Source organism: Notolepis coatsorum (assembly GCF_963971535.1).
Source record: "Notolepis coatsorum genome assembly, chromosome: 2".
Lineage (NCBI taxonomy): Eukaryota > Metazoa > Chordata > Actinopteri > Aulopiformes > Paralepididae > Notolepis > Notolepis coatsorum.
Window position 1 is genome coordinate 60,265,864 of NC_140166.1, and position 26,896 is coordinate 60,292,759.

Genomic DNA, 26,896 nt, shown 5'->3' on the forward strand with positions numbered 1-26,896 from the left:
ATATGCCACATTCACGTGTGTGTAGTTCCATAGTATAATATTTATAGGCATGTTACTTTCTTTTGGCAATGGGATTGGGTTTCTTCATTGGGGCGCTCCGCTTGTCCTTTTCATTAGGGGGACACATATCTCGTGTTTTACAACAAATTCAATAGCCATTTGAACCCATCGCCGCTACAATGATTCATATAGCACACAGATTCATATAAATAGCACACGCATAAATACAGCTTTCATTGTTTTGAAGTCATCGTTTAACTGAGGTACCATTTAGTCCACAAGTGCATGCCTGTGTGTGGGCTCAAGGTGAGATTCCTCCTGCCAGTATGTCTCTTGGCAAAGCCCACATCTATCTAAAGAAGGAAGAGGATTACACAAAGCTGCCATAACTCACACACAACAATGCCAGGACCTCCGTTAGGAATTACATTATGGACGGGCAGATCCATTTTTCTTCGTACAACACGGCAACTCTGATGGGGGAGAGCAAGCCCATCACTATGCTTCACGTACCGGAGACGACCCATTATGGTAATAATAAAAGCACAGACGGCAGTCCCCCCCCCCCCCCCTTGTGAGAACGGGACGTTTTGATTGATTGACCGTTTTTTTACGATAGTGAAACATGATCGTTCTATAATACCGTCACCACGCTGTTGAAGTCATCGGCTCTCATCGTTAGCCCCCCCGGCTGGGAGTTCCATAAAGCAGTCGCATCCACGGCTGGAAGATGATCGTGAGGATAGAAGCTTTTTTTTTTTATGTTAAAGCTAATAAACATGCTAAAAATAATGGCCGTCCTGTTGGGGGAGAGGGGGGGGGGGTTACATCTCAGCCCGCCTTTGAGGTCCGAAGGACCCTAGATTTGTCTTGCGTGCCCCTCTGTCGTGGGGCCCGAGCAGAGAGGAGCTTAGGCAGCCGCTACGCTAATCCAATTCCACCTCCAGTTGGGGATTGTTGGGGAGTGGAAGGGATCTGTGGCGCACTAGGATGAGAATCCACAAGCAATAGGCTGGCTAAACTGGGATCAACCGGGATCAGCGAGGAGAGGGGGAGAGAGAGGCCCTGGATCTACAGGACAACTGGCCACTGGGTCACATGGCGTGGTATATCGAGAACGGTAAGGTATCCATCTCACCTCCCCGACGACGGCAGATCATACCGGGAGATAGGAGGCGGACACTCGCCGGAGCTGCTGAAACAATGGCTACATGAGAGGAAAAGGCAAAGAGCACCTTGAGCGTAGCACCTCGAGAGAGTCGTCTCAGCGGAAACGGGAGGGAGTCATGCCTTCCCCTTAACGTCTACGTTACAACACTAAAAGTGTTAAAAGTGTACATATCGACGTCACCTCTCGTCACTTTTTGAATTGAATCAACAGAATATAATAATAACTACAATATAATATGTTTCTCCCTGTGTGTAGAGCATAGGATAGTCGTTTCAAAATCATAATAAGCTGCACCCGATTTTGAAACTTCCGGGCTCGTAAAGGGTAACACTAATGTAAATAATAATGGCAGTGATGACAATTTAACAATATTATTAATAATATTCATTCATCCTTTTTTTTTTTTTTTTTTTTTTAAACACAGAATCAGCAGGAGTCTCTCCCGGACGGGCTGTGTGTGTCGAGGTCCGTTGGATAGTAGACCAAGGTCGATACATTCACTTCGGTGTGTGTTGACCACCAGACCCTTCGCGTCACAGCAGAGGTTCTCGTCGTCCCTCAGTAGCTGAACGAGGCGCGCACCTTTCTGCCCTTCAGAGGCTGCGGGGGTCTGAAGTTGTTCTCCATCCTCATCCTCCCATCTTCCTCCTCTCCATTGAACACCAGCATCCTAAACATGCCCATCTGTGTTGGGGGGGGGGGGGGGGGGGGGAAGAGAGAGAGAGAGAGAGAGAGAGAGAGAGAGAGAGAGAGAGAGGGGGGAGAGAGAGAGACAGACAGAGACAGAGACAGAGAGAGAGAGAGAGAGACAGAGAGAGAGAGAGAGAGAGAGGAGAGAGAGAGACAGACAGAGAGACAGACAGACAGACAGAGAGAGACAGAGAGAGAGAGAGAGAGACAGACAGACAGACAGACAGACAGACAGACAGACAGACAGACAGACAGACAGACAGACAGACAGACAGACAGACAGACACAGAGACAGAGAGAGAGAGAGAGACAGTCAATCTTCCCATTGCAGCAACTTCTCATTGCAACCCAGATTCGGCTCAAACAAGGGACTAAACACGTTTCGCAATTATGCCACATCAATGTGGAACGCCCTACCCAAAGCTGTGAAGGAATGTGAATCCCCACCCACATTCAAAACCGCTCTTAAAGAGCACCTACGGGAGGCTGCAATTCGAAACTGGCCACCGTAAATGCCCAAACCCCCCCACCACCTCCTAATAGACAGTCTCCTCCCCACCGCATGTATATATTCCCTCCCCACCGTATGTATATTTCTCTCCCACCCACCCACCCCCTCCTAATGTACAGTCCCCTCCCCATCATATGTATATACTCTGTCAGGATCTAGGGGTAACAGTACTGTATATTTGAATACCGTTTATGTCACAAATGTATCAGTACCAAATACCTATATGTCCCTATGCCATAAATGTCATGTATGTTGTGTATGTCATAAATGTCGATATGAATTGAAAATGGGGGACCCTGATGGAAACAAGACAAACGTCTTTCTCTGGTCTGCATCCCCTTAACAATTGTGTGTATTGAGCCGTACCGTATTGTACCCATTCTGCAATCTGTTAAATAAAGTTTTCATTCATTCATTCATTCATTCATTCAACCATTGGAACTCTTCCCCCAATGTCCTCGAGACAAATTTTTTCAATTGAGGCCTTGAACGGAATATCCGTGTGGTTCTCTCTCTCTCTCTTCCAGCATGGCTGCCTGAAACACACTGTAGCAGCAACCACCGTTGTACTACATGGCAACGGAGGAGACACCGGTTGCTGTGGCGCGAAAAGCAACAGTTGCCATAGCAACAAAAGCATAATCATTTGAGGGCGTCGTTACTGGATCTTGTAAGAGAGTCACAGTAGAATAGGAATATCATGATTCGACAGTATTTTACCTACGCTACTACTGCACAGGAATTAGGCGTTTCCTTTTGAAAGTGGTTGATTGATTGAAAACTTTATTAACAGATTGCAGAATGGGTACAATACAGTACAGCTCAATACACACAATTGTTAAGGGGATGCAGACCAGAGAAAGACTTTCGTCTTGTTTACATCAGGGTCACCCCATTTTCAATTCATCAGGACATATATGACATACATGACATACACATTGGTTACCAATACCAATGGATCTAGGGAGCCGTACTGGAATAAAGAAGGAACAAGGTACGTGCGAGAGGTCTCTGTTCTGCGTACTGTAACCACCCACACCTCAATGTGGCCCTGTGGGTCTGCTGCCATGTGGAGAGGAAAACCTAAATAATACCCTGTTACGTGAGCAGAGCTTTCCCCCCCCACTGGGTCTCTCCACGCGAGCCTTTCTCAATTAAACTACCCCCCAAAACACTTGTACCACTCCATTCATCCATCCATCAGGATAATCAGCTGTAGGGGATCAAAGGCTTGAGGCCTGGAGTCGGAGGTCGTGGGGCCCGTCGCCTAGCCTAAGCCCCGCCCCCCCCCCCCCCCCCAGGCCAAGCAAGGGACACGAGTTAGTATGCAGACAATCTGGCCGGCCGTGACTGCAACCAAAGTCAACTTTGAAAAGAGTGAGAGAGAGATCAGGGCTGGGGACATGTCTTAAGAGGTCCCAACCCAGGGGGGGGGGGGGGGGGACGAGAGAGAGAGAGAGAGAGAGAGAGAGAGAGAGAGAGAGAGAGAGAGAGAGAGAGAGAGAGAGAGAGAGAGAGCAGAAGACAGGGGGACAAGGAGATCAGGGCTGGGGACATGTTTTAAGAGGTCCAGCTCAGGGGGGGGGGGGGGGGACGGACGAGAGAGAGAGAGAGAGAGAGAGAGAGAGAGAGAGAGAGAGAGAGCGCAGAAGACAGGGGGAGAAGGAGATCAGGGCTGGGGACATGTTTTAAGAGGTCCAGCCCAGGGCGGGGGGGGGGGGGGGGGGGGGGGGGTGGAGGCATGTGCTGAGGTCAGCCAGGCGTTTGGTCCGCTGACCTCATAGAAACAAGCTGGAATAGCTCTGCACTTCACTGCTAAACTGGATGATACCCAACGGAGGAGCCCAAACCCTCGTCTAAGCGTGAGAGATTTGGATAATAGATCAAGGCATGATCACAGACGGGACAAAAGGTCAAGCGCAGTCTTGCCGTAAAACTCCCAAGTCTCAGTCACCTCATCATATCGAGGATATGAGTGACCAGATACATCCGTGTGTTCTTGTGATATTGTGGCCATTATTGAGGCACTGGATATAGTTGTACAAGTGCACTAAAAACACACCGTTTTCATTGCTGTGCTATTGTAATCATGCCAAGCATTACCTCGACATTAGACAAGAGTCCTAAACGGCTCCAATCACACGAAAAGCCTCAAGATAGTGGGACGCGCCACAGCAGGCGAGCTCTTTGCTGGGAGGCCCACTCCCTCCTCATATCATATGAATTATGGTTTAGTTAGGCATATGGCTTTCAGCTGATTTCAGAGATAACCACTTCTCACGCTCTCTCCGTTCCAGTATGAATACACTAGGAGGACGGGGTGGACAAACACAGTTCTGCTGTGTAGTAGGGCTGTCCCCGACTAAGGATTTGGATGGTCGACTAGGATTGGCCAAAATGTGCCGTTAGTCGACTATTGGTCGACTTAAAAAAAAAAAAAAAAAAAAAAAGTATATATATATATATATATATATATATATATATATTTTTTTTTTAATCATTCCATTTGGGCTGTGTGGGGTGCTTAATGTCTGAAGGAGTCGACTGAAGGCTTCTTGTCCTCTGCAAAAGCATGCAATTGGTCCACTGATGGATACATCTTGATATTTGTCTAGTCTAGTGTGTTCATTAGACGGGTGAAATCCTCTTCCAGTGCCTCTGTGCCTGTTTTCTTAGGCAGTTAGCCTCTGGTATGCGTGCCATTAGCGTTAGCCACGCTTCTAGGCCTATTTTCTTTTGAAAAAAATAATAAAAAAAATTATAAAAAAAGTTCTTTTTCTTTTTTTTTATTATATTCGACTAAGAGGTTGGCCAGTCGACTACGGCCCCTTTCGACCGATTAGTCGACTAATCGATTAATAGGGGTCAGCCCTAGTGTGTAGCCTTGGAGAATCTAGAGAAAAGCAAGAAAGCCCATGTTATTATCCCCAGGCTGGCTGGATGGGAGCGAACGCAGTGCATGGAAGGAGCTTAAGGATGGATTTACACGTTTACATATCGATGTACGGGTTGAGATACAGTTACACAGCTCTCCACACACATGTCCTAATAATAAAAGTAACAATAAAAGCCCTGTAGGATGCTCTTTTGGGTCAGTTCAAACAGCAGTGCTTATGTTTCAGTATTTGTCCAAGTTCCTTTTTTCCCCTTCTTCTCTGCTCCCTTTTTAGGTGGCGTGTTTAGGCTTGGGAATAACGCAGGCCATTCAACGGACTATGCCTCCCAACTCCTCAGTGTTTTGCACACGACACTACAACTGCCCTTATATGGTATTTCTGGGGCGTTAATTATTCTTATTGCAAATGCATGGACACACGCGCATTCAATTTAAGAACAAGCGTCATTCAATCAGTACAGTACGTGGCCAAGACTAATCGGGGGTTATTATTCTGACGTTGATCTCTCCTACGCATGTCTCTCAGGAGAGTCTGTGTCGCTTCTCTCCCCCATCAACTTCAAATGAGCCCTCAGTGATGTCATAATACTGTCATGGAACATTCTCCACACATCTATGATACTTACCTTTATCTGCACCGATCTCTCCGATAGGTCAAGTAACCTACTGATCCCTCCCATAGGGCTGAGCCCAAACGTTCAATGGTTCAGACCTTCGTTCATTACGTTGGCACTCGAATCTTAATTAATGGGTTCGGCTTTTCTTTTCCCGTTTTTTTACTAATTTATTTATTTTACACAAAAGATATATATCAGAATGTGATATATATCGGAATATCGCAGTACTATGTTGTGTTTACAATAATTTTAAAGTCATGAAAGTCACGCACGAACACAGACACAACAACACAGTCTAGTCGAGATGAGGAGGAGTCACCGGTCCATCATACATTATCAGGAAACGAATCAATCATGCAAAAAAAGCGGGAGGGAGAGAAGAGACTCACTGACACTCACCCGTCTTATTTCATAATACAACGTTTCCGAATGGACGTTTGGATTAAACCAAGTGTATGCAGTGATGCTGAACTTTCCCAGCGGAACTCAAGTTACTTAACGTTACACAGTTATGTTATGCTCGTTAAGCTATGCACGTTTAGCTTGCCAACGTTAAGATAGCAGGAGCCGTCGGCCAACAAAGATGTTGTTTCAACAAATGTATGCAAGTAGGATGTAATAAGTTGTAAGTAGGTACTACTACTTCTAATTTTTTTTTACTTATATGCGCATGTGTTCTACGTTATATGATGATTAAATACGATCGTTCGAACGTCCGTTCTGTTTTTGGGATTGCCAGAATCCCAAAAACAGTCATCGGGGACAGCTCTACTATACATTAGCAACTAGCTAGCTGTCAAATCATATCTAACCACATTCCCTTTTCTTCTCACGCTGGACACTAATGCAGGAAACAATCCCACCGCTGCCACCAATGTAACCGAGGAATAGTCCGCCTATACTTTCAAACTATAGTCAAATAAAATCACGGGAGAATTGATATCTGATCATCAACATAATGGTTTTATTCACCTTCTTCCTCTTTCCACTCCACAAAACAACAATGGCCCTGTCACAGGCGTGCGCCCCACTCGTCCCCAAAACAAAACCCCAAGAGGGCGCGCAACTCCACTTAATAACGTCAGCATCGATAATAACATAGAAGACTGAGATGAAATGGCTTACATAAGTCTAAGACTAAACAAGGACTAAATCGAGACTAAACAAAAAGACTAAAATGCTCAGACCTGTAGTTGACTAAAACTTGACTAAATGGAAAATAGATAAAGGTGACTAAATATGATGAAAATGAAAAAGAGCATTTGACACATGACTAAAACTAAAATAAAAAATAGCTGACAAAATTAACACTGCAAGTAACATACTGATCTCTCCCTTAGGTCAAGTAACTTATCATCATCATCATCTTCATTTTACGTCCCTATTTTCCCACCACAGTGAGGTTGGACGGGCGATGACTCCAGTCCACGCCACTGGAGGCATCATTTTTTGTTTGTAGCTGGTTTTACACCTCGGATGCCCTTCCTTACAGGTAACTGATAGTATATAAACTGAGTTATTTGGATTGATATGATGAGCCAGCTGGACCGAAACTCGGGAAACAAATGTGAAGTCAATCGATGGTATTTATTGACAGGAACACACGGAGAACGAGGAACAGTCCTGGAGACCACAGCCCTCCATGGGGGCTGCAAGGCTCCAGAATGACAAACACATCATGGCTTAAATACTATGTGGGTTCCAAATTTTTGCGAGCCACTGGTAATAATGATGATCAGACAGGCCTGGTCGTATGGTAGTCTAGTTTGCTCCTCTCACTGGACTGTGGCCGGAGGCCGATATAGCCATGCATGCACATTAGGTCCCACAGGTCATCAGGTCAAAGTATTCTGGGTGCCTGGCTGGCTTGGTCACTGATGCAGTGGGGGAGATTATGCTCATGAGCTGGATATAAGGATCTGTAATCCTTCAGTGAAATATTACTGAATATACATTACATAACCCCATTGTCGGTGAGGACCTAGCCTTTGCGTATTCCTACACACACATGGCCGTGCGGTTTTCTTTCAGGGTTTTCTCAATTAGCCTTTTTGCGTATCCCTACGCACACACAAGGCAGTGTGGCACCCTGTATCCCTAGGTAGGGAGGCTAGAGAGGGTACTAACACTTGCCCAAGGTGGACCCTCAGACTAGTACAACATGAGTCAAGTCCAATGTATTTGTAGAGCCCAATATCACAATACATGTCTCAGTGAGCATCACAACAACAGCCCTGACCTTAACCCTCAATGAAGAGAAGGAAAAATTACCACAAAAAGGAAAGATTACCAGAAAATACCTTATTTAACAAGAAGAAAAGGGCCACCCAGGAGGATCATAAGGTACCACAACAAATCAATATTGTACTGGGCGGCCGGGTAGCGCAGCGGACTAAGCGTCTGTCTACCACCACAGAGACAGTGGGATCGAATCCAGCTGTGGTGCTTCTGGCTTGGCCGACCGTCCATACTAACACAATTGGCAGTAGGGATGCACCGAATGGGAAATTCTTGGCCGAAACCGATACCGAAAATAGGAAACAGTTGGCCGAAAACCGAATGCCGAAAGGCCGAAAATGATTCATAGAATAGAATTATTTTTACCAAATGTTGTTCAGCTACCTGATTATGAAAAAATATATGATTATGGCAAAACTTAACTTAAATAATAAATAATCACTATTATGGGTCCATAAAACATCTATTCAGCACTTCTGAATGCATACAGTACATTAATTCCAAGTCAAGTGCATTTTCTTTTCTCTGTAGGATAACTAAAAGTGCATTCAGAACAAAGCCAATGTGCTTTAAAACTGCATAAAGATCTGCACACATGAGGGAGAATAGCTTATAGCAGACTTAATGATGTTACTGTAGTGGCTACAGTAAGCATTTTATATAAAAGTACCCCCTCCAATGTACAGTAAATTACCTAGTATGGTTGTCAATATTCCAATGTACAGCTTTGCTTGTACAGTTGTACAGTGTTTCCCCCCCCCCCAACCCAACCCCCCCACAAACAGTACTGTATTTGCAAATCTGGTATGTCATAAATGTATAGATGTAGCAGTACTGTCTATCTGTATGTCATATGTCCTGATTAATTGAAATGGGGGACCCTGATGTAAACAAGACGAAAGTCTTTCTCTGGTCTGCATCCCCTTAACAATTGTGTGTATTGAGCTGTACTGTATTTACCCATTCTGCAATCTGTTAATAAAGTTTTCAATCAATCAATCAATCAATCAGAGAGAGAGAGAGGTAGATAGATAGAGAGAGAGAGAAGACATGTGTGGCTGCCGCCATGGCGGACATCTGTGCTCTACTGAGCGCACCTTTCTAGTCCCCAGATGAATGTGCTCTCTTGACTTTGGCACAGTAGACGCGCAACGCGTATTCTCGAGAATGATAATAATAATAATGCTCTTCAGATTATATTATCAACGACAGACAGCGTCAATGTGAGAAACACAATCCCTCCCCCTCTCGCTCTGAAGAATATGCATATTAGATCACTCAGTGATTAACCGCGACGGGCATATAGTAAATAAGGATATAAAGCATGTTAAAGACGCATTTATTGGACGCGCTGCGCGCAGAGTTTACATAGAAACAGCGCGACTCCCGAGTCCCAAGAGGAGTTATCACAGGCTGCAGAACGCAGGACTGAAGAGCTCACGTTGCGCATGTAATGACTGAAGCCGCGTTTTGATGACATCATCACAACAACACGCGTTAGGTTACAGGTTTCTGTTTCGGTGATATATTTTCGGTGAAAAAACTCTTTCGGCCGAAAGCCGAAAGGCCATTTTTGGCCATTTTCGGCTGAAAACTTTCAGTGGCCGAAATTTCGGTGCATCCCTAATTGGCAGTGTTAGCGGGTGGGAAACCCGGCGAGGGTGGGTCCTGGTCGTTGTAAACAGCGACTCCAACAGTTCGGTCGGGGCGCCTGCACAGCAAGGGAAGGATCTAGGAGAGGTAGTGTGACCTTCCACACGTTACACTCCCCCAGTGAGAGTCCACGCTGCCAGGTGAAAAGAAGCGGTGGGCTGGGTACACATGTGTTTGAGGAAGCATGTGATAGTCTCCGCCCTCCCGGACCGACGGTAGGGGGTAGAGTGCGCAACGACCAGGAAGGGGATTGGGAATTGGCATAACGACTAACATTGGGAGGGGAGAAAAACGGAAAAAGGGGGGAAAAGCTATTTAAAATACAAAAAAAAAATTATATTGTACTATGTGTACAGTATTTCCCTGACGTTTCTCTGGAGTAACACAGACAATTACTTTTTGAACTTACCAAGTCTGTCAAACATAGATTTATAATAGTGTCGACTTATCTATATAACCTTATAGACCTGTTCGCCGACAACGTCATGACAAATATGCGTGCGCAGACCCGAAGCAGAAAGGAACGTAATCCTGGTCAGAACAACGCGGCAGACTACAATATATTTGCATTTGTTAGCCATGCTAGCGATCTAAACAATCAATCCATGCCAAAGCTAGATATAGAAAAGGTGAATGACTCACACTCGCAGCCATGCTGATTTGGCAAAATGACATCCAGCCGTTTTCATTTTAAACAACTTTTAGTCAGGGGAGTGCCATGGTTTCTCCATAGAGCCCCGTCGTACTTCTTTTGGCACAGCAGCTCGCGCAGGTCCGAGGCGACTTAGTCACGTGACTCAGTTGGTATTGAGCCGTACTGTATTGTACCCATTCTGCAATCTGTTAAATAAAGTTTTCATTCATTCATTCATATACCGGCAGCCATCAGGCTCTACAACAAAGGGCTCGGGCGGCCGGATCTGCTGCCAGAACTATCGCTGTCACAACTCGGGACTTGAGAACTAGAGACTCATATCACCGTAATGACTATCTTGTATTTTGCCCTAGAGACTCATATCACTGGACTCTCATCACTGGACTATCTTGTGTGTGTACTTTTTTTTTATATATTATATTGTATTTGTATCTATTAGGGGTGTAACGGTACACAGAAGCCACGGTTCGGTACGTACCTCGGTATTGGGGTCACGGTTCGGTACGAGTTCGGTACAACAGAAAGAAAATATTTATAAATTATTATTATTAATATAAATGTTTTGTAATTTTTTTTGTTTTTTTTAAATGTATATATTATATTTATGATAATTATTATAATTATTATTATTAAATAGAATAATTTTCTATAGGCTTGCCGTGGTAATTAGTGATACTGGTGTCATTATACAGCAGGTGTCTGGATCTTGCAACACGTTCCCAGACTCTGACCTGTTTTTCAGACACCGCGATGGGCTCCTTTAGGACGAGCCAGACCACGCTCTCGTGGAGAGGGGGCGTGGTCAGTGACCCGGGGTAGGTCCAGAAGTGAAGGCTGCTGGGAAGGAGGCACTTGGGGTTGAAGCCCCTGAAGTCTGAAACACTGCCCTGTAATGAGAGAGAGAGAGAGACGGCAGCTTATGTACCTGCAATGGGGCTATTATTAGAATAATATTACGATATATGCAGGGTCCCCCCCCCCCAAAATACGGAATAATTTCAGGTAATTAACATTACATATCTCTTGTCGTGGAATTAACACAACATTATGCATACTTTTGACAATAAACAAAATCAGAATTTGTTCTTACTTGCTTGGGTAAATAAAAGGTTAATTAAATGTAAAAAAAAAAAAAAAAAAACTATACAGATAATTTCCGATATTACATTTTAATGCCAATATCAGCCGATAATATCGGAAATCCCTAAATAATAATTATTCATTTTATTTGTATAGCGCTTCTCTGGAACCCAAAGTCGCTGACCGTAGGCAGAGAAACAGAGCAGAACAAAGAAACAAAAGGAACATAAGACCACGGGGGAAACAGGGAAACAGCATGAGACACACAGAAACATAAAGCCACAGGAACACACATATTACCATATTTTTTTATAATATTTTTTTTTATATCTCATTCATTCCATAAGAATGTAGAATACACATTTACAATATTTTTTTAATATGGTCCATTTACATGTTCTTGGTATCTGATTCTAGGGACATCTATGAATCTCAGGGATTGTATTCCCAGTGTCAGAAACTGTGGGCTAGATCCACAAAGAATGGATTGCACGGTGCAAGTTGCACACTTATAGTTACAATTCATTATGAATAAAAAATGGGGGACCCTGATGTAAACAAGACGAAAGTCTTTCTCTGGTCTGCATCCCCTTAACAATTGTGTGTATTGAGCCGTACTGTATTGCACCCATTCTGCAATCTGTTGATAACATTTTCATTCAATCAATCAATCTGTGCGGTGATTGATTGAATGAAAATTTTATTTTGAGTAAATTGTAATGAACCAAATGAGAATATCAATACATTTTTTTATCTTTGACTGTGAATAACACCATGCTCAAATTGACCAGACCTGAAAAATCTAAGCAAATTAATAGATGGAAGATGATTAAACAGAAGGTTTTGTAGATACAGTACTGAATTCTGCCATCCGGACACATGCAATTTGAAATATGATTATAGAATATAGAATATCAGGCATAAAATGGTTATGCGATTAAAATGCGATTAATTAGATTAATTAATTACAAACCCTGTAATTAATTAGATTAATTCTTTGAATCGCCTGACAGCACTAGTAATAATATAAGACCACAGGACATTCAGCATGGTAATAATATAAGACCACAGGACATTCAGCATGGTAATAATATAAGACCACAAGACATTCAGCATGGTAATAATATAAGAACATATAAGACGTTTAGCATGGTAATAATATAAGAACATATAAGACATTCAGCGTGGTAATAATATAAGAACATATAAGACGTTTAGCATGGTAATAATATAAGAACATATAAGACATTCAGCATGGTAATAATACAAGAACATACAAGACATTCAGCATGGTAATAATATAAGACCACAGGACATTCAGCATGGTAATAATATAAGAACATATAAGACGTTTAGCATGGTAATAATATAAGAACATATAAGACGTTTAGCATGGTAATAATATAAGAACATATAAGACATTCAGCGTGGTAATAATATAAGAACATATAAGACGTTTAGCATGGTAATAATATAAGAACATATAAGACATTCAGCATGGTAATAATATAAGACCACAAGACATTCAGCATGGTAATAATATAAGAACACAAGACATTCAGCATGGTAATAATATAAGACCACAAGACATTCAGCATGGTAATAATATAAGAACACAAGACATTCAGCATGGTAATAATATAAGACCACAAGACATTCAGCGTGGTAATAATATAAGACCACAAGACATTTAGCATGGTAATAATATAAGAACATATAAGACATTCAGCATGGTAATAATATAAGAACACAAGACATTCAGCGTGGTAATAATATAAGAACATACAAGACGTTTAGCATGGTAATAATATAAGAACATACAAGACGTTCAGCATGGTAATAATATAAGAACATATAAGACGTTTAGCATGGTAATAATATAAGAACATACAAGACGTTCAGCATGGTAATAATATAAGAACATACAAGATATTGCTCACCTTAAACTTCACCATGTATAGGGCATCTGTTATCTTGTGGAGCCACCTGTGATCATCGCCTGTCTAACAAACAAAACACAGATTTGTGGTGGAAGTGTGCTACTGTATATAATGTATAGGGTTGGTAGGTTATACAATTAATTATACCAGTCTAATTTTGACTTCTCGCCATTGCCAGAGATCGCCCCCGTCTTTAACACAGTTTGTGTTCATAGGTGTATAAAGTGTATGTGTTGGTAGATCTCAGCCTACCTTTCACATTGCCATTGAAAAATATGCTCCATAAAACTTGAGTCACTAAGCATTGCATTGGTCATTTACTTCCAGGAGGTTCCAGTAGCGGGCAGCTTGAATGACCAGGTCCAAAAACCAACGCTTTAAGGAGATCTTTTATTTTTAGAGCATTAACTCTTTGGAATAACCTGCCTCAAAACCTCTGCTGCATTTACAGTAGATTCACTTTAAAAAATAATCTTAAATTGTATTTAACACTGTAAAGTATTTTGTTTAGTTTTCTGTTTCTGTGCTTGCATGTAATTTTAGCCGTCTTAATTGTTAGGTTCATTATGCATTGTGTGTTGAGTACTGACTTTTAATAATTTTGTTTTGCAATAATAATTGTTTTTGTATGTTTTTTTTTGTGTGGACCCCAGGAAGACTAGCTGGTTGCTATGGCACCAGCTAATGGGGATCCGTAATAAAATAAAATAAAACTTAAACTTTTTTTGTCACTGTATTACTCTACTACAAGCTAATCAAATGCACACAGCAACGGGAAACAAGCGCAACCGATTGATTAAAGAAAGGAGGCAGAAAATCAGAATGTTTCACACTGAACCCGTAAAGTTTTCTATTGCATGTGGACTAGAGCTGGATAATGATAATTGTATGGCTATCGTTAATTTATTAAGTTATTTTATTTGCATATATTGGTCATGGGACGACGGGGTTGCACGCCATGCAACCGGGTCTATGAGCAGAAGCACGCGTGTGCACACAGGAATGCGCTGCACTAGACTGATGCGCCAACTCGCCAAGTACCCACCTGGCTACTTTGCATAACTAGCTCAGGTCGTCAGGTGTGATCAAATACGTTCTCAGATACATTCACACAAAACTTGTGAATGAAATGTGTTACATTCCATTCCTAGAGGCAATTAGGCACAGTCTTTTTTCTGTGCGCACGCGAGGGAACATTTATGCGCATGCCCGGGAGCGCGCGTGCACGTGGCGTCAGTAAAACACAGTGCAACCAGGTATGAAATCACCAACGCACCACTGCATAACTAATGCTTGTGTTCACACGTGTGTCTATCCTTCGAAGCCAGCTGTAAATGATGTCGAGGGCTGAGACTAATGTTGTCATACATTATGTTTTAGTACTGCGGTTTTATGAGTGTGGTTTGATGCATATGAATAGATCCATTTTTATAATCCGTTACATTAGCCCTCTGTCTTTACACACAGTATGTCTATTCCAAAATCCAGAGTAAACTAAAACTTCTTTTAAACTGTTGTTTGAGCCCACATAATGAATATGCAGTAGTCTTTTATTGATTTTATTTTTGTTGCGGTCCCGAGTCCTCTTTGTCCAAGACCCAGTCAGGACAAGAGTAAAAATGTCGTGCCGAGACGACACAGAGATCTTCAACATGTGGTCAAGACCAAGACCAGTCTCAGGTACAACACTGCAGAGGAGCCAACCCCCTAGTGGTGAAGACAAGGTGTTTCAGTGACAGGATGGCCAACACCCTAGTGGTGAAGACAAGGTGTTTCAGTGACAGGATGGCCATTGGCCAACACCCTAGTGGTGAAGACAAGGTGTTTCAGTGACAGGATGGCCAACACCCTAGTGCAGGGGTTCCAAAACTTTTCAGGCCGCGACCCCCGAAATGACAGTGTCAGAGAGCCGCGACCCCCACTATTATAAGAGGTAAAAGAAATTACTTTTTTTTAATTTTTTTTTTATATAAATGGAAATGTATGGTTGAAACATGCACACGTTCACACACACTAATAAGCATTGGAGGCTTTTAACCAGGGCCAGACTGGGGAAATCATTCAGGCCAGGAAATATAGTGCGAAATATAGCCCCAGTCAGGCCACTTTTTAAGCGGGGGGTCCCCCACCAGGAGATTTTGTGTTACAAAGACTTCATTTCCTGCATTCTGGTGCAGGAATTGTTTTATTTGTACCCTTTAAATGCCAGTGTTTGTGATGGCATCACAAATTATTGTTAAAAAACAGGCTAGCATATGTATGATTAGCAACAACACTGATTTTGACGGATTTTTAGTTTTTTGTAAGGGTCCCGCCTCCACCAATCACATGCGGCTCCCTTTTTGTGTGTGTGTGTGTGCGTGTGCGTGTGTGTGTGTGTGTGTGTGTGTGTGTGTGTGTGTGTGTGTGTGTGTGTGTGTGTGTGTGTGTGTGTGCAAGAGAGAGATAGAGAGAGACAGTTCTCCAACTTGTGTGGGTTGCAGTGATCTCCTGGTTGTTCCCCACCTAGGTTATCTAACTATATATATATATTTTTTGGAAATCTCTCTTCTTTTTTTTTCTCTGCGACCCCCACTTTGGGAACCCCTGCCCTAGTGGTGTAGACAGTGTTTCAGTGACAGGATGGCCAACACCCTAGTGGTGTAGACAGTGTTTCAGTGACAGGATGGCCAACACCCTAGCGGTGTAGACAAGGTGTTTCAGTGACAGGATGGCCAACCCCCTAGTGGTGTAGACAGTGTTTCAGTGACAGGATGGCCAACCCCCTAGTGGTGTAGACAGTGTTTCAGTGACAGGATGGCCAACCCCCTAGTGGTGTAGAGAGTGTTTCAGTGACAGGATGGCCAACACCCTAGTGGTGAAGACAGTGTTTCAGTGACAGGATGGCCAACACCCTAGTGGTGTAGAGAGTGTTTCAGTGACAGGATGGCCAACACCCTAGTGGTGAAGACAGTGTTTCAGTGACAGGATGGCCAACACCCTAGTGGTGTAGAGAGTGTTTCAGTGACAGGATGGCCAACACCCTAGTGGTGTAGACAGTGTTTCAGTGACAGGATGGCCAACCCCCTAGTGGTGAAGACAAGGTGTTTCAGTGACAGGATGGCCAACACCCTAGTGGTGTAGACAGTGTTTCAGTGACAGGATGGCCAACCCCCTAGTGGTGAAGACAAGGTGTTTCAGTGACAGGATGGCCAACACCCTAGTGGTCTAGACAAGGTGTTTCAGTGACAGGATGGCCAACCCCCTAGTGGTGAAGACAAGGTGTTTCAGTGGACAGGACATGGGGCTCCATAGAGACAGAACAGCTTACCTCTAAGAAGATGCCGAGGACAGCGAGGCCGTCCGGTGCCCCTGCCGCCTCCCCAAAAGACCCGTACTTGACAGCATCCCAGTGCACCAGATGAAGCTGAGCGAGATGGAGAGAATATAAGAAGATCAGGCTCTGGGGTTATAAATGTGCCTAAAGCCATGCATGCACCCTCCATCATGGGGGTGAAACTGCCATACTAAAACCAACAAGTCACCCGGGGTGAAGATCTACAGAATGACAAATTGGAACTACAACTATAGTGTCCCCCAGTGATGCAGTGGCAAAATAAAAAAGGTATGAACTCTTTGCGTCGATGATCTCCAGCATTATGGTATTTTATTTCATAAGCTTAAACAGGGCCCTATTTTCACGCAACGTGTATCAATCTGATGCTGCTTACTATAATCTATACTAGGAATTTGTATCTGAAACATTACAGTATATATCAGGTTAACTCATTAACTGCCGTGGGCTCCGACCGTCACCAGGACCCTGAACCTGCCTGAGGTACTGTACCAGCCTTGGGACTTTATCTGTCACCTAGAGAGACCACATGTTATGAATTAAACGTGTTATATTGCTTGGTTTGGGCCATAATTCAGCATGTAAATAGCATACATTAGCCTGGCTGTTCTTGTGTGGTTCCATTGAGCCAATTTTCATCCAATAATATGATAATAATAAAAATCTTGAGGTGAGAAGTCATGGCGGGACCCCCTTTGAAAATGGCCATGCCCATCAAATGTAAGATGGCTTAAAGTAGCTTAACTTTGGAGCAAAATCTACCCCTTTGCCAGTAAGCTAGCATGACGTGGCTGGTACCTTTGAATTCCTCAAGAAGAATTCCTCTAGTTTCATGATACCAGCACCTTTGTGCTAGCTTAAAAAAATGAGCCCGCTAGAGCGCTTTAAAGACGTCAAAGAAATGGCGGGAAATCTGTAACATAAACAAGGCAGGCATGGGGGCTCAACATTCCGGAACCCTCAGGCCAACTGTGAGCTGAGGATTCATGAATGTTAAGGCGGTAAATTAGAGAAAATATGAGAGAAAATGTCCTCGAGCTAAAAGGTCCGAAACATCATAATGTCAAACTCGTGTTATGATTCAGTACCATACACATACAGTATATATATATAGCTTTTTATTGTTTTTTTTTTATTATGTTTTTGGTAGATTTTTTTATTTGTTTGTGATTGATTGATTGAAAAGTTTATTAACAGATTGCAGAATGGGTACAGTACAGTACAGCTCAATACATACAATTGTTAAGGGGATGCAGACCAGAGAAAGACTTTTCTCTTGTTTACATCAGGGTCCCCCATTTTCAATTCATCATAACATATATGACACACACGACATACAGATAGACAGTACAATCGGGCAGTCCGGTAGAGAGAGAGAGAAAGGAAGAACGGGAGACAGAGTGGGGGGAAGACATTCGGCAAAGGACGCCGAGTCCGGGAATCGAACCCGGGTCGGCCGCTTCGCGACGCAGCGCGTTACATGGGTCGCCACTTGGGTGCCCGTGTATATATAGCTTAATAGTTGTATCAGCATCTGTATGTAGTCGACAACTGACCGTCAAATCGAATAAAGAAAGTACAATTCAATAATATTTCAACAATATTTATTGTTGGTTTTCACATTGAAGTGGAGGGACTGAAGTACTCTAATAATAAATAAATGTAATTTAAAAAAAAATTAGGGCTAATGTGCAACTGTAAAAAAAAAATAGCAATTTTAAATAACTGCTTACATTTAAAAATAAATTAAATAAAAATGTTTAAAAAACTGTTCTAAAATACAATTGAACAGCTTTAACACCTCCTTTTCACTTTCTTTCCCCCTTATATCCCACTCCCCCACGTTCACTTGTTCAGTGGGAGAAGCCCTTGTCCTGTCAGGATTTTAAATCTGGGCTGGAATGGTGTCAGGGCCATTCTCATAAACATGTGTAGGTGCTTATTAGTGAGCCTGGAACACTATTTGGTTTTAAATTACTTTCCTCAGACTGTTCACCGACAGTTGTCAGTCTCATCCCTCTCCCCCGACTGTGTGTGTATCTCACTGACTCGCAATGCGGAATGCACAGCTTTGATTGGCTTGAGTCGTGTCACGCGAGATGTTTTTGGTCTAAGAGTTTCCTGGGCAGCTAAACCAGTGCCGTAAAGGCTAGAAAAACATTCCGTCCAAATGTATTAATTGATCATATAATAGTTTATGGGTTATAAGTCGGGGTCCGGATAGTACAGCGTCTGGGTCTGGACCGCGGCCCGCCTATTGGAAACCTATAATATAAACACAAATCTGAGGTACTGTAGGTCGATTGATGGGGGCCAAGTGCACCCCAAGAAGGTTGTAGCCCTCTACAGCAGTATAAACACGTTTTGCAATTATGCCACATCAATGTGGAACGCCCTACCCACAGCCGTAAAATAATGTGAATCCCTATCCCTATAGTGTCCAAGGTGTTTGAAAAAAACTGATTGCCAAACAGGTCACTGATCATCTCAATAACAGCTCCTTCCCACTGCACCCAATGCAATTTGGATTCAGGGCTAACCATTCAACAGAAACAGCAACATGCTTCTTTTTAGAGAGAGTCAGGGCTTCAATGGACAGGGGTGGGGTTGTGGGGGCTGTGTTCCTTGATCTAAGGAAAGCTTTCGACACCGTTAACCATACTATTCTACTCCAAACGCTGGTCAATTTCAACTTCTCCATAGAGTTCCTCAACCTCTTCAAATCATACCTTTCATTCCGTTCCCAACTTGTCAAATTTGAAAATCATAAATCTACTGCCATCTGTCTGTCAACTGGTGTCCCGCAGGGCTCTGTTTTGGGTCCAATCCTGTTCAGCATGTACATTAATGATTTGCCTTCTGTGTGTGGCCAATGTGATGTACTGATGTACAGTATGCTGATGATACGGTGATCTTTACACATGGTAAAACCACAGAAGAGGTTGCAACAAACGTCATGGTGAATGTCACATCCTGGCTTAAGAACAGCTGTTTACAATTGAATGTCTCTATAAGACTGTCTGTATGTTCTTCTCCAAGGGCCACAGAGAAGTTGCAGAGCAGGATATCTTCATCTCCGGTCAGAAATTACAGGTAGTATCAGAATATAAGTATTTAGGATTACACATAGACCCAAACCTTAGCTTCAAAAATCACATAACAAAAGTCTGCAATAAGGTAAAGTTCAGCCTATCAAACTTCAGGTACATAAGAAACTTCCTTTCAACCGAGGCAGCAAAGCTATATTTTCATTCAATGGTTCTTTCCCACATGTTTGATAACCTGGTCCAATTCACATTCCACCATTCTGAAACCACTTCAATCACTATACAAACAAGCAATAAAAATTCTAGACAAGAAACCATTCAGGTACCATCATAACTGTCATATGTTATGATGAATTGAAAATGGGGGACCCTGATGTAAACAAGATGAAAGTCTTTCTCTGGTCTGCATCCCCTTAACAATTGTATGTATTGAGCTGTACTGTACTGTACCCATTCTGCAAGTTAATAAAGTTTTCAATCAATCAATCAATCAGTCATTGTCATATTCTAAAAAAATATAATCTACTCAGTTGGGAAAACCTGACTCTATATCAAAACGTCTGTCTAGTTTTTAAAATAAAGTGTGGATTGGCTCCTCCTCCTTTGTCCGGTTTCATCAACCTCAAGTCTGCCTCAACCAGGAACACTAGAGGTGCGGCAAGGGGGGACTGTACAATCCCTTAAAAAAAGTGTATTTAGCCAGGCCGTCTTTTCATACAGAGCATCCCACCAATGGAACTCAATTCCTCAAACAATTAGAGTGTCCACATCATACCATTCATTCAAGTGCAGGGTTAGGGAATGGCTCATTGAAAACCAGCTGAGGTGTCTGTGTGTGTATGTGTCAGTGTGGATATGGTGCGTCTGTCTATGTCTGGGTCTCTTAATATGTCATGATGTGCTCTGTCCTTGTGTCCATGACTGTATTGTGACCTGTATCCCCTGTATGTCTATGTGCTTTTGTTGTGTTTTTATTCTAATGTTATTTATCTTGATTTTATTCTGTTTTTATTGCTAACCCTTTTTTCACACAGGATTTTAGCCTGTACCTTCTGGCAGGGGGACTGCCAATGGAAATGAGCCTTTTGGCTAAAATTGGGTGCATTTACATTTGTAAAATGTTTTATTAATGTACACTGTCCCCCTTGAACAAATAGAGTAAACCTAACCTAACCTGACAGCGCTGTTGGCAGATATCAGGAAGGGGGAAAATAAACCCCAAATGAGGCATAGACATAACAGTATTTTTCACCTGACCTAAACCCACCTTCAAAACAGCTCTCAAAGAGCACCTACGGGAGGCTGCAATTCTAAACTGGCCCCTGTAAACATCCAACCCCCCCCCCCCCCCCCCCCCCACCCAACCCCCTCCAATGTACAGTTTCTTCCCCCTCAAATGTATATACAGTACCCTCTTTTAGAAACTGTCTCTTAAACAGTACTGTATATTTGTATATCTTGTATGTCATAAATGTCTGGATGTAACAATACTGTTTATCTGTATGTCGTGTATGTCATAAAAGTTATGATGAATTGAAAATGGGGGACCCTGATGTAAACAAGACGAAAGTCTCTCTGGTCTGCATCCCCTTAACACATTGTGCGCCATAAATGGCGTAAATCGTTATTGCCCGCCATGCGTTGAACGCCAACAACGCCGTAAATCGTTATTGGGATCAATATTTCATTTTTTCGCCATGGCATTCATAATTCATCCAGCCTCCCTCCGGACTGCAGCGGCACCCTGTCTGATATTGCAACGCCTCAATACCGCCGCCGGGTGGATGGTCGGGCGAGTTACACTCACGCCAAACCGGAAGTGGCGATCAGTGCATCGAGGAAATTCCTCCGCCAGAGATATATTGTGGCGTGGATCAATATACACACTCGAGTGCATTTGGATCGCTTTCGAGACGCAATAATCGATATGATTTCGACGTTTATTGCATCATACAAACCAGAAATGGATTTAGGAGATCGACGTCAAATAATTGGGATATTATTCCTCCAGTCTCATCGGTGAACGGTAAGAGGACACTAACGTTATTTTCAGCCCGACTGTCCATTTCTTTGTTTGCAATCAGTCTGATCAATATATCAACCCATACTAAATAAATCCGTTACTGACGATCAAGGAATTATAAATGACCCCCCGCCCCCCCCCCCCCCCTTTCCTTCACGCATGATGAAGCATAATGTATACCGATCATATACATTTGAATTTTTTAATATAGCGTGTATAGGAAAAAAACGCCAATCGATAATCTATCATATGCTTCAGGGCCTATAACTCTAGTTTTTGGAATGACATGCAGAAAAGCTTAAAAACATACTTACTGTATATTCTCGACTGTATTAACACAACAATGTATGAATGAAAAAATATAACGTTCCCACATCCGGAACAATAGATAATCGATGTTGAATGGGCCATAGTAATGTCAATATAGCTATAATATAAAAAAAATAGTTATAGCCCTGCAAAGAAGGTAAACATCTCCATTAGGCTTACAGCGGTGGCAGACTGGGTATAATGATGGGCATACTGCGTGGCAATCAATGTGTTAACAATTGTGTGTATTGAGCCGTACCGTATTGTACCCATTCTGCAATCTGTTAAATAAAGTTTTCAATCAATCAATCAATAATATTCACGTCATTTTAAGTCCGATAAGCATCTAAAAGCTAGATGATTCCATGTTGTTTATTCCGACATTGACCACATTAAACACTGACCTCGGATGCGTAGGTCTTCCCCGCGACAGTGTGTTCAGAGCCATGGCAGCCCTTCCCGCCCCAGTGGAAGTGGAACTGTTTCAGTCGGTAGGGATTGTCCAGAGGTCCGCCCGTTATCACTACAGAAAATGGGGAACAAGAGCTTTAATTGCATATTAATAAATAAATACATAAGCATACTGTATTGTTATATCATATTACATTATATAATCATATTATAATTAATTTGTATATTATATTAAACTATATTTACACTACACTATTATATTATGGTACTATATTATATTGTATATATCATGTACTATATATCTCATATCACATTATATATGTGTTGTATACACTATTAATGTACTAATTAATGTAATGTACTATTATATACTATTATATACTGCAGGTATACTATACTGTAATGTGTACTATATGTATGTAAATAATTTTTTTTATAAAAGAATAAAATAAACGTAAGTCTTCAGGGGTAGGGCCCGACAAGCCTAGTGCTTCTCCCTTCAGCCCTTTTCGGACAATTGGACAATGCTGCAATAGCAGCTGGTAAAACGTTGCCGATTTATGGAATGACCGTTGTTATGTGTCCAAAACCCGAAATAAAAAAGAACACCACACGGACACACACACACAGTAGGGATGACCTCAACTAAAGAGATTCCTAATTGATGATTGTATTAGGTGATTTTAACCTGGACTGGTTGAACCTTAGAGATTAGTGGTAAACTTAACTCGTCTCAGCTGATTACTGAGCCCACTAGGCCTAACCTGAAAAACAATTTAACCTCGGAATCAGTGATCATGCATTGCCCTACGGCATGTATAAGGAATACTCGTTTAACCCTTTCACTGCCACACTACAGAAGGTTAACCCTTTACTGTCACACTACCGTCTGTAGTGTGATAGTAAAGGGTTAACCTTCTGTAGTGTGATAGTAAAGGGTTAACCTTCTGTAGTGTGATAGTGAAAGGTTAACCTTCTGTAGTGTGATAGTAAAGGGTTAACCTTCTGTAGTGCGATAGTGAAAGGGTTAACCCTTTGTCGTGTGGCAGTGAAAGGGTTTTAACCTTCTGTATTGTCGCAGTGAAAGTGTTAACCATTTGGTAGTGCGGTAGTGAAATGGTTAAAGGAATCACAATCACACATCATTATAAAAATACATTTAAAAGATGTCTAGCTGACGTTTATCACAGTGGCATCCGCTATACATGCTAAATTCCTGATGTCGATATGATTTTTTAAATTTTTTATTCCCTCTCCGTTATTGACAAACATGAACAATGAGAGAAAGTTAGAGGAAAAGATCCCCGTCATTTAGACCAGAATTAGCAATCCTGTTCAAAGAAAGGAGCAGAACCTGGACACTTGCAAGACACTCTAAACCGTTCCCATTGGGCTTCATTTAGATGAATCAGAAATAAGTCACCAGCTCTTATTCAGATCAGTCAAAGTTTTGGAACGCGGTACATTTCAATGAAAGTAAGGCTCCTACCTCCTTACCTACTAGGGCTGTCACATTATTTTCGAATTTACATAAAAACACGAGATTCAAACTTGAAGGGAGAATTTTAAATTTTTTCATAATATTATTATTTTTTTAGCTGTCAGGTCATATAGTATGGTGAGTGTAACTGAGGGGTACAATTCCCTGACTGTATTGATAAGTATGGTATCATTAAACCACTACCGCTTTATGTACTTTAATTACTGGCCATACAGTACACGATATATGAATATGATGAACACTTCCCACAATGAAATCGGTTCCAGTCAAAGGTATTAATCAAGTATTTAATGGAGCAAAAGGTACATAGGATACTTTACATTATTCTTTGAATGCACTTGTAAGGCAAAGGAATATGCGTAGGCAAATCAATAACGAATGTCCATTCTCTGGTTACGCAGGAGGTAATTATACGACCTGAATCTTAGGGAATTATATCTATGGTACACTAGTAATATAGCGGGAGATACTGGAAGGGGTTCCCACTGGTTGTAAGCCAGCAAGGGGGGTAGAAGATCTGTCGGTAGTAGGACGTCTGGTCAACGATGACTAGGGAGACTTCAGGTACAGAAGCCGGTGCAGTAGCCTCTTGATACACAGACGAATACAGCTTGGTTCTCTTGTAGACTGTAGCTCCACAGTGAAGAAAGCTAGTCGACCTCAGACTCTCTGAGGCGCCGACTCGACTTGACTCCTCTCGGGGTAAATCCAACACGTGCAGGCGTCGGCGATTATCCGCTCCATAAATCACAGGACCAAAGCAAATATATTCCAGCCGCAAAGGGCTATGCAGTCGTCGGGTAGATTAATCCAGTGTACATGTCCATACGGCTCTCGTCTAGGTCTCCTCGGGTGAAAGCGCCATGTGGTCAGCCCAGCCTGGATAAGAACTCTAGCTAATACGAGGAAGCGTTGGAGATGCTGGTCACTGTAGAATTCTAACCGCACGATACACTATACACAAATAGACTATTAAAGACTTAATAGAAATATGTCGCACTCGACGGTATAGCGCCAAACTCTGACAATTCAGTTATTCATTCGCACGCGGTCTCGATGCTCTATTCTGGGGCCAAACAGGCCATACTTCACCGCACGTTGTATCGTGGGTGAGGCTTCAACTTATCGGTAACATGCTAAGGAAGGTAAGGGGGTAAGGGGCTTCTACATTCACCTGCGCCGTATTTATACGCACGGTGAACAAACTAGTTCCACTCTCATTTCTGTCGCGTATCCCTGGGCAAGGCCGGGCATGTCCAGACACATCTTGACGGTGACTTTGAACCTGGCTCCGGAGGCCGGTCCCTGGCGCCGGTGGACCGCTGTCCAATAGGAGAATGAACTATTATGGTCTGGGCTAAAGGGATATTCCGTGTATATGTACAAGGAATATACAGGGGATATCAAACGATATACAAATACTATGCAATATATATCAATAAATAAATATATATATTCGGTTTAATCTGATCCTTTGTAACAGCCGCCCCCTAATTAGTCCCACCTAATTAGCTAAGCAGAGACAGATTAACCGCACTGTCCACTACTCAATGTCTGCTGTGAGGGGTCTGTCAGTTCACAAAGTCATGGTCGTCATCGATGGTATCGGGGAGCCTTGGCAGTTCTATTAGCCTCGCCACGGGTCGGGTGTAGGTCCGCCCTTGGACGAGCACTTCGGCTGCTCGGACCTTTCCGTCGGCACCGGTGATCACTTTGCTTACGCGGCCAGCCGGCCACATAGCTCGGGGTAGTGACTGGTCGATAATCATGACGACTGTTCCTTCTGTCAAATTGTCTCTCTCTTTTACCCATTTCTGGCGGGTCTGTAGAGACGGTAGGTAGTGGAGTAGGAAGCTGTTCCAAAACTTGTCAGCCAATACTTGACTGTACCTCCACATTCTTCGGCCGTTCGCTTCTTCAGGCCTGTACATTGTCTGTGGTAGCGCGGGGTCCAGCCGCCCCATCAAGAGTGTGTTGGGGGTGACTGGGTCGACATCTGCTACATCACTTGAGACGTAACCGAGGGGCTTTGAGTTCAATACTCCCTCGATCTCCGTGAGGACTGTCATTAGGACTTCTTCCGCCACGGTCTGGGCCCCAAGCACGGCGTACAGGGCTGTCTTCCACCGAAGTGAGGTGCGTTCGGGGGATTAAACTGGAAGTCAATCTGGTATGGAGCGAGGTGGGTCTTAAGTTCTGGGCCCATAGCTTGGAAGCTCTCTCTCAGCTCTCTTTCTCCGCCTTTGAAGTTTGTCCCGTGATCAGATAACAATATAGACGGTTTGCCTTTCCGCGATGTGAATCTTCGGAAGGCCATAAGGAATGAGTCTGTGCTCATGGTTGGAAGGAGTTCTATATGCATCGCTCGGGTGGTCATGCATTTGAATACAATACCCCACCGCTTCTCGGTGCCTCTTCCTTTCTTTATATACAGCGGGCCGAAACAGTCCATACCGGTGGAGTGAAAAGGCTTGTCGCCGAGTCGGAGGCGACAGGGAGGTAGGTCAGCCATCCGGGGTATACTGGGCTGCACTCGCCACTTACGACAGTCTAGACAGGTTCGCTGGAAGCGCCGCACTGCTTCTCTCCCTTGCAGTATCCAATAACGACGTCTGATCTCCGCGAAGACTCTCTCTGCCCCGGCGTGATGCACATCCTCGTCGTATTTCTTTATGATCAGCTCTGTGACCTTGTGTCGGCTGTTTAAGACTATCGGGTACTTGACGTCATCCGGTAAGTCTGGAGCTCTCCGCAGACGACCACCCACTCTGATGAGACCATGGGCGTCGCTCTCGGGGGCTAGGTGGAGCAGTCTGCTGT

The 26,896-nt window shown here is 43.0% G+C and overlaps 1 protein-coding gene across 1 annotated transcript in view; it reads right to left on the minus strand.

Moving 5' to 3' along the window:
- Nucleotides 1-1,729: 1,729 nt before the first annotated feature.
- The window catches only part of ca7 (carbonic anhydrase VII), a gene marked incomplete at both ends in the record, with an annotated part of 45,956 nt that continues 20,789 nt past the window's right edge, over nt 1,730-26,896 (minus strand). The window contains 5 exons of the mRNA XM_084308173.1: nt 1,730-1,855; nt 11,163-11,318; nt 13,452-13,514; nt 16,762-16,857; nt 22,569-22,687. Of these exons, the coding sequence (XP_084164299.1) occupies nt 1,730-1,855; nt 11,163-11,318; nt 13,452-13,514; nt 16,762-16,857; nt 22,569-22,687 (560 nt within the window). The remainder of the gene's footprint in view (nt 1,856-11,162; nt 11,319-13,451; nt 13,515-16,761; nt 16,858-22,568; nt 22,688-26,896) is intronic.